Source organism: Pocillopora verrucosa, chromosome 2 (assembly GCF_036669915.1).
Source record: "Pocillopora verrucosa isolate sample1 chromosome 2, ASM3666991v2, whole genome shotgun sequence".
NCBI classification, from domain to species: Eukaryota; Metazoa; Cnidaria; class Anthozoa; order Scleractinia; family Pocilloporidae; genus Pocillopora; species Pocillopora verrucosa.
The window spans coordinates 1929772-1941169 of NC_089313.1; the positions used below are offsets into that span (position 1 = coordinate 1929772).

The following is an 11398-nucleotide window of genomic DNA, read 5'->3' on the forward strand; positions in this document are numbered from 1 at the left end:
GATCATGTTGTCCTTTAAGTTTCACAGAATTTACATAATTACGATCATGGTCCACTTGTCAGAACGGAAGAGAATCTTCTTTGCAGTTTGAGATGAGTGTCATGAAGAGAATAAAGCCATTAAAAGTATAACTTTACGACTTGGTCTTAAACTTCTTACGGAAAAGTACTTAACATTGGATACGATTCCATCATCTGACAGGGACGGTAAGAGATGACCCATCCACTTCAAAGATTTTTTTGACACTATGATCAAGAGGTAGTTTTACCCAAAATCTTTTTGTCCAGTTATCTTACATTACTCGACAGATCTTTCCACGCGGGAATTATTAATCAGCTGACTAAATGGATCAAACTAGTACAAAACTTCAAACCATTGGTAATCTTGAAACTTACTAAAATGCTAATTTAACCTCATTAAACCAGATACACCAAACTGCAATCGCGTTGACGGGGAAGAATAAAGGAAGTATGAAAAAAACAAAACAAAAACCATCCTGAAGTTAATCAGCATGTAGACTAACATCTTATGATATTTACGATTTTGGCAATTAATATCTGTTTGGATTTTTGTCGTTGCAATCACATCGTTACAGAAATTTTGTTGTTTATCATTGCTGTAAATAAGCCCTTTTTTCATGATCCCGTCCCGTATTCTGTCCCGCAAAATTTTTGACCCGTTCCATATATGGATCATCCGGGATTTTCTTCTCGCAGCGATCGCCGCCATGATGAACAGAAGCGGCGTGATGCGCTTGGAAACTCGAAGCCGAGCTAAGGATGATGTCAAACGGGTTATGCTCTCAGTGGAGCGCGTAAGGAAATGGTAATCGTAAAACCTTTACATACTTGAACCCGGAAATGTGGCATCGCCGTCAGCTATTTCGTTTTATGTATTTTCGGCGAATTCATTCATTCGTTACACAAAAGCCGTAATCGCAAGAAAATCTGTTGATCGTAGTTCAAAGATTTTACCCGATCCTAACGTTATTCTCGTTGTTTTGTTGGTTTACAGGGAAAAGAAATGGGTTAACGTCGGTCCGAGCAGCTGTACGTTGAAAGTTTTCAAATGGGTCCCGGGTAAGTTCATCGGTTAAGAAATAATTTTGATCTGTCAAACTCTATTGTTTTGTACACGTGCCCGATTCGTGACAGCCAGTTTAAAACTCTGCCTCTGTTTATAAATATTAAAAATAGTATCAATAATATTGTCCGAATGTCTTAGTTACCTGCTGTTATCGAGGGATGCACGTTTATGCATTTATGAAGTAAATTTGAAAAACATAAAGACAAAAATATTCTGACGGTTTTGACCTATCAGTTGATATACATTCAGTAGTTTGGCTTTGTCATAGAAGTTGAAGTTTGACAAGTTGATCGGGAGGTGGTCAGGAGTTTTAAGCGAAATAATAATTTAATGTCTTCAATGTAAAAATTTAGGGCTGAGAAAAATTAGAAAAGTTAATTTTTTAAATAAACATCTCTTGCAGTAAGTCAAGACCAGAGCAAGAAAGAGGTATGGGGTAGTTTTTGTTTAAATCTAGTCAAATGATATTTGTTAAGTTCAGATCATAACTAGTTCAACTATTTGAGAAAGATTTATTTCTATAAACCTACATATAATTTGATCAAAGTGTAAAAGCTGTTTTATGAAATTAAAAAAAAAAACCAAAAACAGTGCTGTTGTACTTGGATCTTATTTATGACAACATTTGGTAATGCAGGAGAAAAGCAAAGTGAAAAAGCATGTCACAACAAGTAATGGTAACACTGGTAAGTTTTACTTTTCCTCTGTTATGGGAAGAATAGTGAAATTGTATTTTTGCCCTGTGGTTTCAATTAGAAAATGTGAAAAAATGGGTAGATTAGAATCGCAGGCAGGCAATAACTGTAGTTTTGAAGGCCTGAAAAGCCTCTTGCCTGCAAGATGGTCAGGGCTCCCGTGGGCAGTTATGAAGTTCTAGACTTTTGCACCCAGGGTTACTTGCATTTTAAGTGCTAGTTTTTTTTTTTGTTGCATTGTTGTTCTTTAAAGTCAACTGACTTGAGCAGATTTGAAGTGAATTAGATGTTAAGAGTACAATGGCATCTGTGTAAATGCTACAGACAGGTAGCTGCCATTGGAACCCTGTTGTTTGTGTGTTTTGCTGTTCAAACTTGAGTGGTAACTGGAAAAGTTCCAATAAAGTTTTGGTTGAATTAAAAATACAGTGTTTTCTGTTTGATCTTCTTTCACATTGATTTGCTTGTATGTTTACAACTGTCTGGTTACCCTTTTCACTTAATTAATTAAAAGTTTTGAAAGTGCCTATTTATGTTCTTTGCAAATCAATTCCAAAATGGTATAAATTTTTCAACCAGATGAGGGAGACAGAGACAACCAGTCTGTTAGCTCAAGTGTTGGTGAAACTAATGACAGTGCTGCATCATCCCCAAGTTCATCTCAGCAGCAGTCTATGGACTTGTTGACAGATTCATCTGTCAGAACCAAGTTTCAACCAGTGCATCCTTTACAGCTGAGTAGTAACAAAACATCACAAGGGGAGAGCAGTGGTCCTCCAACAAGCACAAGTCCAATCAAACGGCGAGCAAGTCAGGCTGAGGAGCTCCTGAAAGCAGAAGAGGCAGGAGGTAGAAACTAAACTGCCCTTCTTTATTATATGTCTTTGAGGGAATTCTGTTTAAGTTATAAGTTTTAAGTCCTAGACTAAAATCAAAACCTCAACATGCTGGTCAGATGCTTGCTATCATCTGTAAACCCTTTAAACCCAAAGAGTGACCAACATCTATATCCTCCTTAAAGTAATACTGCTGAATCATTTACCAAGATAATGAGAATAAAGGGAATGATCCCCAACTAGAGAAGCTCCTGATTGTTAAATAAATTCTCCTGATCAGTACCTAAGGAATGTATAGAGAACAGTGTGGAGCAATGTTACCTGTAATCAAGTGTGAATATTCATGGAGTTTTCCAACTCAAACTCATATTTCATTAGGAAATCACACAAATTTAACATTTTGGGCTTGATATATTTTTTGCTGCAGTTAACTATGAGGAAAGTGACAAAGGAAGTCTTGGTAATGATGACAACTCTTGCAGTGCCTTTGATATCAATGAAGACAGCAACTTAAGCATGAATGATGCCAATAATGATGACAATGAAGTGGACAATAGCTATGTGAGCAATGAGGATGATGAAAATGAAGATAATGAAATTGATGAAGAGGAAAATGATGATGATAATGATGATGATGGTGGTAATGGGGATACCCAAAATACCTATGAAGGAGATGAAAGCAACCTTGTGCCCTCCATTGTAAGGTAACTTGGTGTTAAAGTGACTGTTTTTTCTACCAAATTTATGCTACCTATATCATTGAAACAACTCCATATTCTTATCAGAAAGTAGATTCTTGCCTTCCTACAGTAAGATGAAGAATACGAAAGGAAAAAAATTCCAACAGACTCAATCATCCCATGACAGTTAACTTAACTTAAACAACTAAACACCTTGATTATGACATGATGTTATTTGTTCGTTTATCTTAGTGAAGAGAGTGCCACCATTTCATATCGACTGGGGATGGGAATGATCCCAGATGAAGAGGACTCCACAGACTTTGAGAACACAAATGATAGCTCATTACAACCAGTAACAGATCTGATGGGTGTGGGAGATGAGCCATCTAACGAGGCTGAGCAAATACCGTCTCAAACTACAACAGATATCTCAAGCATGTTTGAGCAAGATAGCAACCAGGAAGTAAGGACATTTAAGCATCATAAATACACTTGTTAGGATGTGTGTAGTCTCAATACTTACAATACACTGTTGCCTACAGATGAATCCAATTATGGAAACAATTTCTGTCCAGAAATTGGAAAATGTTGGAACACTTCTAAAAACTGATAACAAATCAGTTATTTCTTTGAGATAAACAAATTGTCATTGTTGTCTTAAACTGATTTATCTGTACATTAAAAGACTGATGTTTCCCTGATTGTATTGTTTCTCCAGAGACCATTACATATTAAGGGAATTTATCAAAGTTCAACTCAATTTACAAATCTCTGGTGCTGCTCACAGTCAATTGTATCTACATATGAATTTGTTTCAGAAAATACCTCCATCAGCCTTTTCATTTTAAGTGCATTTATTTTAAATAATTGATTAAATGATTTTCTTTTGAGTTTTTAATTTTTTTGCTCTCATTGCTTTTAGGGAACTGACTGTCCAGCTCTAAAGAGACCTCGTACTGAGTCTCCCAGTGAGGAACAAGAACAATAACATTGTTATAGTAGTTAAGTTTAATTTCTTTTGTAGAAAAAGATAGAAATGATATTTATAAGATAAAAAAAGAAAAGAGATAAGACAGAAAATGTTGGTTACTATTTATTGGAGAACCAGAGTGAAAGTTAAACAGCTTACATTAAGCTTTCCTCAAATGAATACTGCAGTTTTTGTGAAGAAAATGTTTTACAAGGAACATCATATCTAAATTGTCATTGTGGTTGACTGTCTTCTGTACACCTTTATCAAAGGAACATTTGCAATTTATGATTTGGAGTCAATTATTCTGCTATCCTTTGCAATAGGGTTTTTTTTTATCTTTACAATACTTCTTATCCTTACTCTTACTGGTAAGTCAATTTCTTGGCTATGGGGTGCTTTTGGTTGGTTGGTACAAGGGACTTGAAAGAGGTACCATGACCTTTTGAAAATGAATGCAAGTGTACCTGAGAATATTTTCCTTCTGTATAGTTCAGGTGATATTTGGAAGTTCTTAAAATAAGACCAAAGTGGAATGTGTGTACATAAATAAAGATTTTCTCCAATGAGTTGTTTTTTTGGTAGCTTTGATGGTCAACTAAAAAGTTATGCTGAGAAATTATGGTTTTGCACTTTAAATTTGGTATTTTTCATCAATATATTTGTTGTATCTTTCTTCTTCTTTCTCCCACCTTTGTAATCTTGAAAATTAATGAGGTTTAATCTCCATCTTCATATTATAATGTATTCTCAATGATTATTGTGGCAAAGTCTAAAACATCATCCACTGGAATCTGAGTGATAAGACCAAGTTGCTCTATTACCTGCAGAATGATAAAAAAACTCATTTGAAGTCTTCAAGATAAATGCATAAAAAATGCAGTTAATTAATTAAAATGGTCTCAAAATTATTTCAGCTGATAAAGATGTGTAATCCAATGAGCTAAAAGAGTGTTTGGGCATGAGACTAAAGGATTTTGCCAAATACTTAGTGAAGAGACCAAACTTCTCTGTCTCTTCCTCTTCCATGGCCTAAACAAAACAAATGAACAAAAGCAACAACAAACAAATGATACAAACATAACACAGTTGACAATATCTGAAAAAAAAAAAAGATAACTCCCATTAGGGGGCTCACAACTGATGCAAGTAGACTCTTAACCCTTTAACTCCCAGAAGTGAAGTTACATTACTCAGCAAACAGGTAATTTAAATATTTAAACTTGTCAGGTAGAGGCTGCCATCTAGATTTAGCACCAAGTTCTCATAACTAATTTACAAGGGAATGTGTAGCAGCTAGAGGGGAGAATTAACAATCAGATCTTGGGAGTTAAAGGGTTTATTTACCATGTCACTTGTTGTCTGATTCACAATGTAGGATGCAGCCCCAATGACTGAAACAGCAAGCAACATGAGATCACTACTAATGATTGCCAGGTTTTGTCTGCCATCTTTAACACAACTCTCTCCTGTTGCAGCCATACACAACTTGCTGTAAATTTCTTCAAACTTGAGGTAGACTATGTTAAGGAGCTTAACACTGGCGTCATGAAGTAATTTTACTTGTGCTTGTGTGTCATTGTGTCCTAGTTGAGTAATGCAACAGTTTTTCAGAGGTGCTGCAGTTAAATGATAACATTTTCTCTGAGGGTTGACCAGCCATTGAATCAGTTAGATGGTGGGTCTGTCAGTTTATTCTTGAGTGATTCAGGAGTGATATTGTAAGGAGAAATTAGATGCTAGTCACTCTTAGGGGTCAGTGGTTAATGTACTAAGTGGGTCAGTACATCAGTCAGTCAATTATTCTGCCACTCAGTCTCTGAGTCAGTCAACCTGGAAGTCTTGATTCAGCTTGATATTTTTATTTTACTTACCAAGAATCTCAAGGATAGTTTCCAGAAATGTTAAGGGTGTTGTGATTAAGATATGATAGTCAAGAGTCTGCAGAATCCGCAACTCTGACTTTACTATACTCCCCAGTGTATAACAATGACCAATTGAGTTCAAGAACCTCTGACCTTTGCTAGGGGTTATTGCCTGTGTTAAAAATGACAAAGACAATTTACTATTTAAGCATACTTAAATAGATAATCTCCTTCATGATTTCAACTCCCACCAGTGAGAATGTTGGCTCAGGTGATTCAAACTTTGATTATCTTCAAAACAAAATTAAGATATTTTTGGAGAGCTTTTAGAGATATCAAGAAAAAGTTTTGTGGTGTCAATATATATTTTTTATTATCTGTTAAGACAATCAAGCGGTTTTTAAGGTGATACTTGAGAAAAGGCCTTCAAACTGTACTTAATATGAAGCACATATACTGTCTCTGCAATAATTTCTGCGTTGATACCTTGTAATGTGAAGTCAGTTTGCTCGCAAGCTGCACACAAGACATAACTCGAAGTGGCAGCTGAGTCTTTATTCTGTTCTCCACTTCTTTCCAGTTTCTCTGCAGGTTTGTCTCAGAATTTGAACGTATTAAATCATAAAGATCACAAACATGCTTTGCCATGAACCTATGGGGAGAATTAAACAGATTTGGTTAGATGATTCAGAAGTTTAACACTCTGAAGAGAAATGATAAATTCATGTCTCCGGACAATTTTAACAAACACTTGCCTGTCAAAAATTTCAATTGCTAAAAAGCGGGTTTGAGTCGGTAAACCCATTTCTTCACAGAGGAGAAAAACATATTCTGGAAAACACGAATGATATAAAACGTGAGTTTGCGATTTTCATTCACTTCAAAGGGAACGATGGTAGGTAGTTTCTTAAGTCGAAATTCCACATCCGTTACGTTACCTGCATTTTTCCCTCCTTTGAAAAAGCCTTGCAAGCCATTGGCGCTATTCATACTTTTTTCGTTTTCAGCAGCAAGAGCATATAACGCTTCTTCTAGTAACTCTGGTGGCAAACATGCCGTCTTCATATTGAACACAGGTTCAGGCGGGGTACCGAAAATCCTGCTTCTAAACATTTTGACACGCAAAAAAACTTTAATTGATGAAGTACTGGACTACTGCTTGACGAAAAGAACCGTTTTTTTAAACAATCATGTTTGAATTCCTGAAATAATAACAAATTGACAGGCGAGTATGACTGTCATTAATGTTTAGGAAACGCGTGCGAGCGTGCTCGCTAAATTTTGGCGGGAATATTTGGTAGTGCTAATGTCGGGTGGTAAAATCTCGATAACCGCAGCTTTCTTTATTTTTATTTATTGTTCGCCCATACTCCAGGCACTAATAAATTAAAATTACTCATTTATTATTCGATTCTTTAGCTTAATCCCGCCTTCCTTTTTTTTTTTTAGAAATACCCAAAATTTTTAACGAAATAGGAAAGAAACGCATATGCAATCGTACACCACTCGGTTGATAGTCTGGAAACTAATATAATAGCACTTCCATATTTGGAAACGTCAAAGGAGTTCACTTCCTCTTGGATTCTTCAAAGCTGAGAGTTGTTTCTGTTTATTTCTACGTTTTAAAATGCCGGTAAGAGCTTGTTTATGGTTGCAGATGCATGATAGTGCTTTGAAAAGACCAAGGCTGTATTAAACTTTTCCATGTTCTTTTAAAAGGCGTACCACTCGTCGTTATCTGCGCCTAATTCCTTGTGCAAGATGGCGCTGCTTCCCATCAACACGAAGTTCAAAGGCCCTGCTCCGCCCGGAGGTACCACATACAACTTTTCCTACTCTTACATTTGCTAAGAATTTAATTTTACGAATCTTTTTTATTGCAGCTATGCTATGATTTTGAGCAATTTTGATTTTTGAGTTTGTTGTGTATGTTTTATTCGCGACGAACTTATGTGGGATTGATCGAGAAATGCGATTATTGTCAATGTCTTTTTGATTTCAGATGGAAATCCCGATATCATAGAAGAAGCGATCTATTTTTTCAAAGCCAACGTTTTCTTCAAAAGCTATGAGATCAAGGTATTTATTTAAGTACGGTGGTATGTTCAACCAGAATGGGTTTTGAGGAAAAGGTTTAAGGAAAGTAATCCATTCCATACCAACCTAGATGAGTGCATTGAATCAGAAGTGAAATGTACAGTTCATGATTTATTTTGTGAGCCAGCTGACCGTGTGCTTCACAGGAATCCATGATGAAAGTGTTTCTATCAGAAAAAAAGAAGAGAATTGTCCCAAGTTTAACTCAAGTTTCCATTTGTTCTTCTGCATAGTGTCCTAATGCCATCCTACCACCATATGATAAGGTTTTTACTTCATTTATGGCCTAATTGCCAAAACTGAGATAGATTTTTGGGTTAAGTTTTTAAAGAAATTGCAGTGCCTGCATCAGTGAGGAGTATAACAAGATAATTTGGCTTTATCAACTAAGTTGATGATGTAAATTGGCCATTGCAAAAACTTTCTATAGTTGATATTGAGAGGTTGGCCCTTTGTTAGAGCAAGTAGAGGAATTGTGGGCTGTGTGTGTTTAATATGCAGATATGTGCCTCTGAAGTGATATTAAAGGTGTAGATCCTCTTAAGGGGGAGGATATTTTTTGTGCCCTAATAGTTTGGTCTTTTGAACTTGACACAACCCAAAATATTTGAGTTCAGGGCACAGGGCCACTGAAACCCACCCATTAATGTGCTTTAGACAACAAAGTCAAAAGAGTGACTCTACATTCTGATGTTTTAGCCTGTAAATGGTTTTGGAAGGTATGCTTACCAATTATGAAGGTTTTGTGGTCATCTTGAGTGGAATGTTGCTTACCAGCCAAACAACACGGCTCCTTCAGCTTTGTAGTGCTTAAATGAGGTTTACATAACAGTTGTGATAATTTATTGATTGAATTTTTTCATTCTTTAGTCTGAGGCAGATCGTGTTTTGATTTACCTGACGCTTTACATCACAGAATGTTTGAAGAAGCTTCAGAGGGTATGCTGACACTTCTCATTAACCAAGTCTAGATTTTGCCAATTTGAATGGAAGGAAAACGGAGTTCTCTATGACCTCACCACTTAGCTTTTAATCACTGTTGGCTTTTTTTTATGGAAGAGTGCAACCAATGGCTAGTTTGTTTCTCAAATTTTGTCATGGTTTTGATTAATTGGTAACAAGACTTTCTTGTTGTCCAATTCTGTCTATAATTATACTCCTAATTAACAACTTGGACTCCACCTTTGTAGTCGTCCAATTTTATTGATTACTTTTAGATTACTTGCAGCCAAATTGGACTCCTGTCAGTTGCATTAGCATTAGCATTCAAAATCACTTGATCAGCAGTTTTGATAAGTGACAGTAAATTAAAATTTTTAATGCATGCTGGGGCTTCAAAAGCTTTTTAGAATGAAGCCAAGCCTCGACACCAAAAAGCCTTTTTTGAGGACTTAAAATTATAATACCTTTAAGGTATATGCGTCTAGTTAAATAACTTTTTTTTTCAGTGCTCTTCCAAAGAAAATGGTAAAAAGGAGATGACAACCTTAGCAATGGCTAATTTTGTCATTCCAGGAGACAGTGGGTTTCCACTGAATGCTATGTACTCAAAACCAAGTAGTAAAGCTGAAGCAGGTAACATGACTCAAACTTTTGTCACATCACAATGTCCATGCTCTGTGGAAAAAATGAATTTTTCATTGAAATACTTGTCTGTTTTAGTTGACTCTAAGCATCAGCTTCTGGGGCCATGATGTTTTCCCTACCTCTGTGAGTAGCATGATGTGGAATTAATATTATTTTAAAATATTATTTTGTTTTAAGATTCTACGAGGGCATACTTGACACAGTTGAGACAAGAACTTGGCCAGAGACTAGTGGAAGCTGTGTTTGATCCACAGACAGATAAACCATCCAAGGTGTGCCAGTTTAGTGCATCTTTTTAGCATTATTTCTGGTCATAGCTAGAGTTTGTGTTCTCAGGCATGACCATGAAGAGGGCTGGTAGAATTTGTGATAAACCTAGTAAGCCTTTGAATATCCAGGCCAGGAATGTTATGGCTCTTGTATGGATCATGGAAAGTTCTGAGAAATATCCAAGGAATAAGATCCTTGAAAATGCTTTTAATCAAAGGTCATGGAAAATATCATAAAACCTAGAAATGTATGTGAAAGAAGGTAACAAAAACTGACATGTTTACCACCTCTTTGTACTCTGCTCTACTGAGGTTTTTCATTTTTTTTTTCTACCTTTGTTAAAAACTCTTTTGAATCCTTTTTTTTAGTGGTGGATGTGTTTTGTGAAGAGAAAGTTCATGGACAAGAGTCTGTCAGCCCCAGGGCAGTAGTGGTACAAAGGTATGTTTTACCAACCATGCATGAAAGTGTCCTGATCTTTAACCCTTTAAACCTTAAAACCCTAAGAGTGACTAGCATCCAATTTCTCCCCATCACCCCTGAATCAAGGTTGTGAGAATACAGAAAATGATCACTAACAAAAGAAGCATTTGATTGGTAAGCAAATTCTCCTTGTCAACACTGTAGGAAATGTATAAAGAGCAGTACAGAGAATATGCATACTTAATTTAGAGTGTAAAGGGTTAACCCCCAAGACTGACTAGCATCTAATTTCCCCTTACGGTGTCACCCTGAATCACACCTTAAGGGCATGAGAATAAACGATATCATCACCACCTTAAGAAACTCTTAATTATTAGACAAATTCTCCTCGTCATTGCCAAAAATTTACTGAACAGGATAACTATTATATTATCTTGTTATCATCACAACTTATGAAAACAATGAAGAACTCATGTCTGTAGAGTCTTATTAATTTATTAAATTTAATTTTCCCCTTCACAGATTGTGAGGAACCTGGAATAGAAACCGCAGATTTTTACTTGTAAAGATGAAAACAGTGGAATTTGTTAATTTTCACGTTCAAAATAAAGCCTTTCACACTTAAATGATTAAAGTGTGATTTTTTTGTCATTGATGTTGTTGTTGTTAATATTATGTACAGAAGTTTATTCTCTGGAAGTCCCTTCTATAGACACTTGGCTCTTCCACTTGGGTATGGAATGAATGAAGTAACCTTTCAATGGAAATCAATAAAAGGTGAACTGAAAGGCAGAAAATATGAGAAGTTGAAAACAAAAGCCTTTCTGACAGTCTATAGGTATAGCATTTCATGAAAATCATTTTGGGATCATTTTAGGTCATTGAC

At 35.9% G+C, this 11398-nt stretch overlaps 3 protein-coding genes across 3 annotated transcripts; 2 read left to right on the forward strand and 1 right to left on the reverse strand.

Moving 5' to 3' along the window:
- Window positions 1-691: 691 nt before the first annotated feature.
- Window positions 692-5435, forward strand: LOC131772137 (B-cell CLL/lymphoma 7 protein family member B-A-like). The gene is made up of 8 exons (XM_059088037.2): window positions 692-825; window positions 1015-1079; window positions 1490-1515; window positions 1724-1772; window positions 2361-2630; window positions 3045-3321; window positions 3550-3763; window positions 4223-5435. The coding sequence occupies exons 1-8, from the start codon at window positions 728-730 to the stop codon at window positions 4286-4288; spliced, it is 1065 nt and encodes a 354-aa protein (XP_058944020.2). The 5' UTR covers window positions 692-727; the 3' UTR covers window positions 4289-5435.
- On the reverse strand, window positions 4958-7248 carry LOC131772138 (cyclin N-terminal domain-containing protein 1-like). The gene is made up of 6 exons (XM_059088038.2): window positions 7074-7248; window positions 6891-6966; window positions 6622-6787; window positions 6145-6307; window positions 5618-5856; window positions 4958-5094 (listed from the first exon to the last, which is right to left on the reverse strand). Exons 1-6 carry the CDS (start codon window positions 7246-7248, stop codon window positions 5008-5010), a joined length of 906 nt encoding a protein of 301 aa, XP_058944021.2. The 3' UTR covers window positions 4958-5007.
- Window positions 7249-7668: 420 nt separating this feature from the next.
- Window positions 7669-11167, forward strand: LOC131772139 (actin-related protein 2/3 complex subunit 3). The gene is made up of 8 exons (XM_059088039.2): window positions 7669-7768; window positions 7855-7948; window positions 8138-8214; window positions 9103-9171; window positions 9681-9807; window positions 9997-10091; window positions 10458-10530; window positions 11035-11167. The coding sequence occupies exons 1-7, from the start codon at window positions 7763-7765 to the stop codon at window positions 10518-10520; spliced, it is 531 nt and encodes a 176-aa protein (XP_058944022.2). The 5' UTR covers window positions 7669-7762; the 3' UTR covers window positions 10521-10530; window positions 11035-11167.
- Window positions 11168-11398: the final 231 nt, after the last annotated feature.

Coding starts and splice junctions, on each gene's coding strand:
- LOC131772138 (XM_059088038.2), bottom strand. CDS start 7,248: ATGTTTAGAAGCAGGATTTTCGGTACCCCGCCTGAACCTGTGTTCAAT. Junction 6,967..7,073: donor CAAAGGAGGGAAAAATGCAG/GTAACGTAACGG, acceptor CGTGTTTTCCAG/AATATGTTTTTCTCCTCTGT. Junction 6,308..6,621: donor AACTGACTTCACATTACAAG/GTATCAACGCAG, acceptor TTTTTAACACAG/GCAATAACCCCTAGCAAAGG.
- LOC131772137 (XM_059088037.2), top strand. CDS start 728: ATGATGAACAGAAGCGGCGTGATGCGCTTGGAAACTCGAAGCCGAGCT. Junction 1,773..2,360: donor AACAAGTAATGGTAACACTG/GTAAGTTTTACT, acceptor TTTTTCAACCAG/ATGAGGGAGACAGAGACAAC. Junction 3,322..3,549: donor CTTGTGCCCTCCATTGTAAG/GTAACTTGGTGT, acceptor CGTTTATCTTAG/TGAAGAGAGTGCCACCATTT.
- LOC131772139 (XM_059088039.2), top strand. Junction 7,949..8,137: donor AGGCCCTGCTCCGCCCGGAG/GTACCACATACA, acceptor TTTTGATTTCAG/ATGGAAATCCCGATATCATA. Junction 8,215..9,102: donor TCAAAAGCTATGAGATCAAG/GTATTTATTTAA, acceptor TTCATTCTTTAG/TCTGAGGCAGATCGTGTTTT.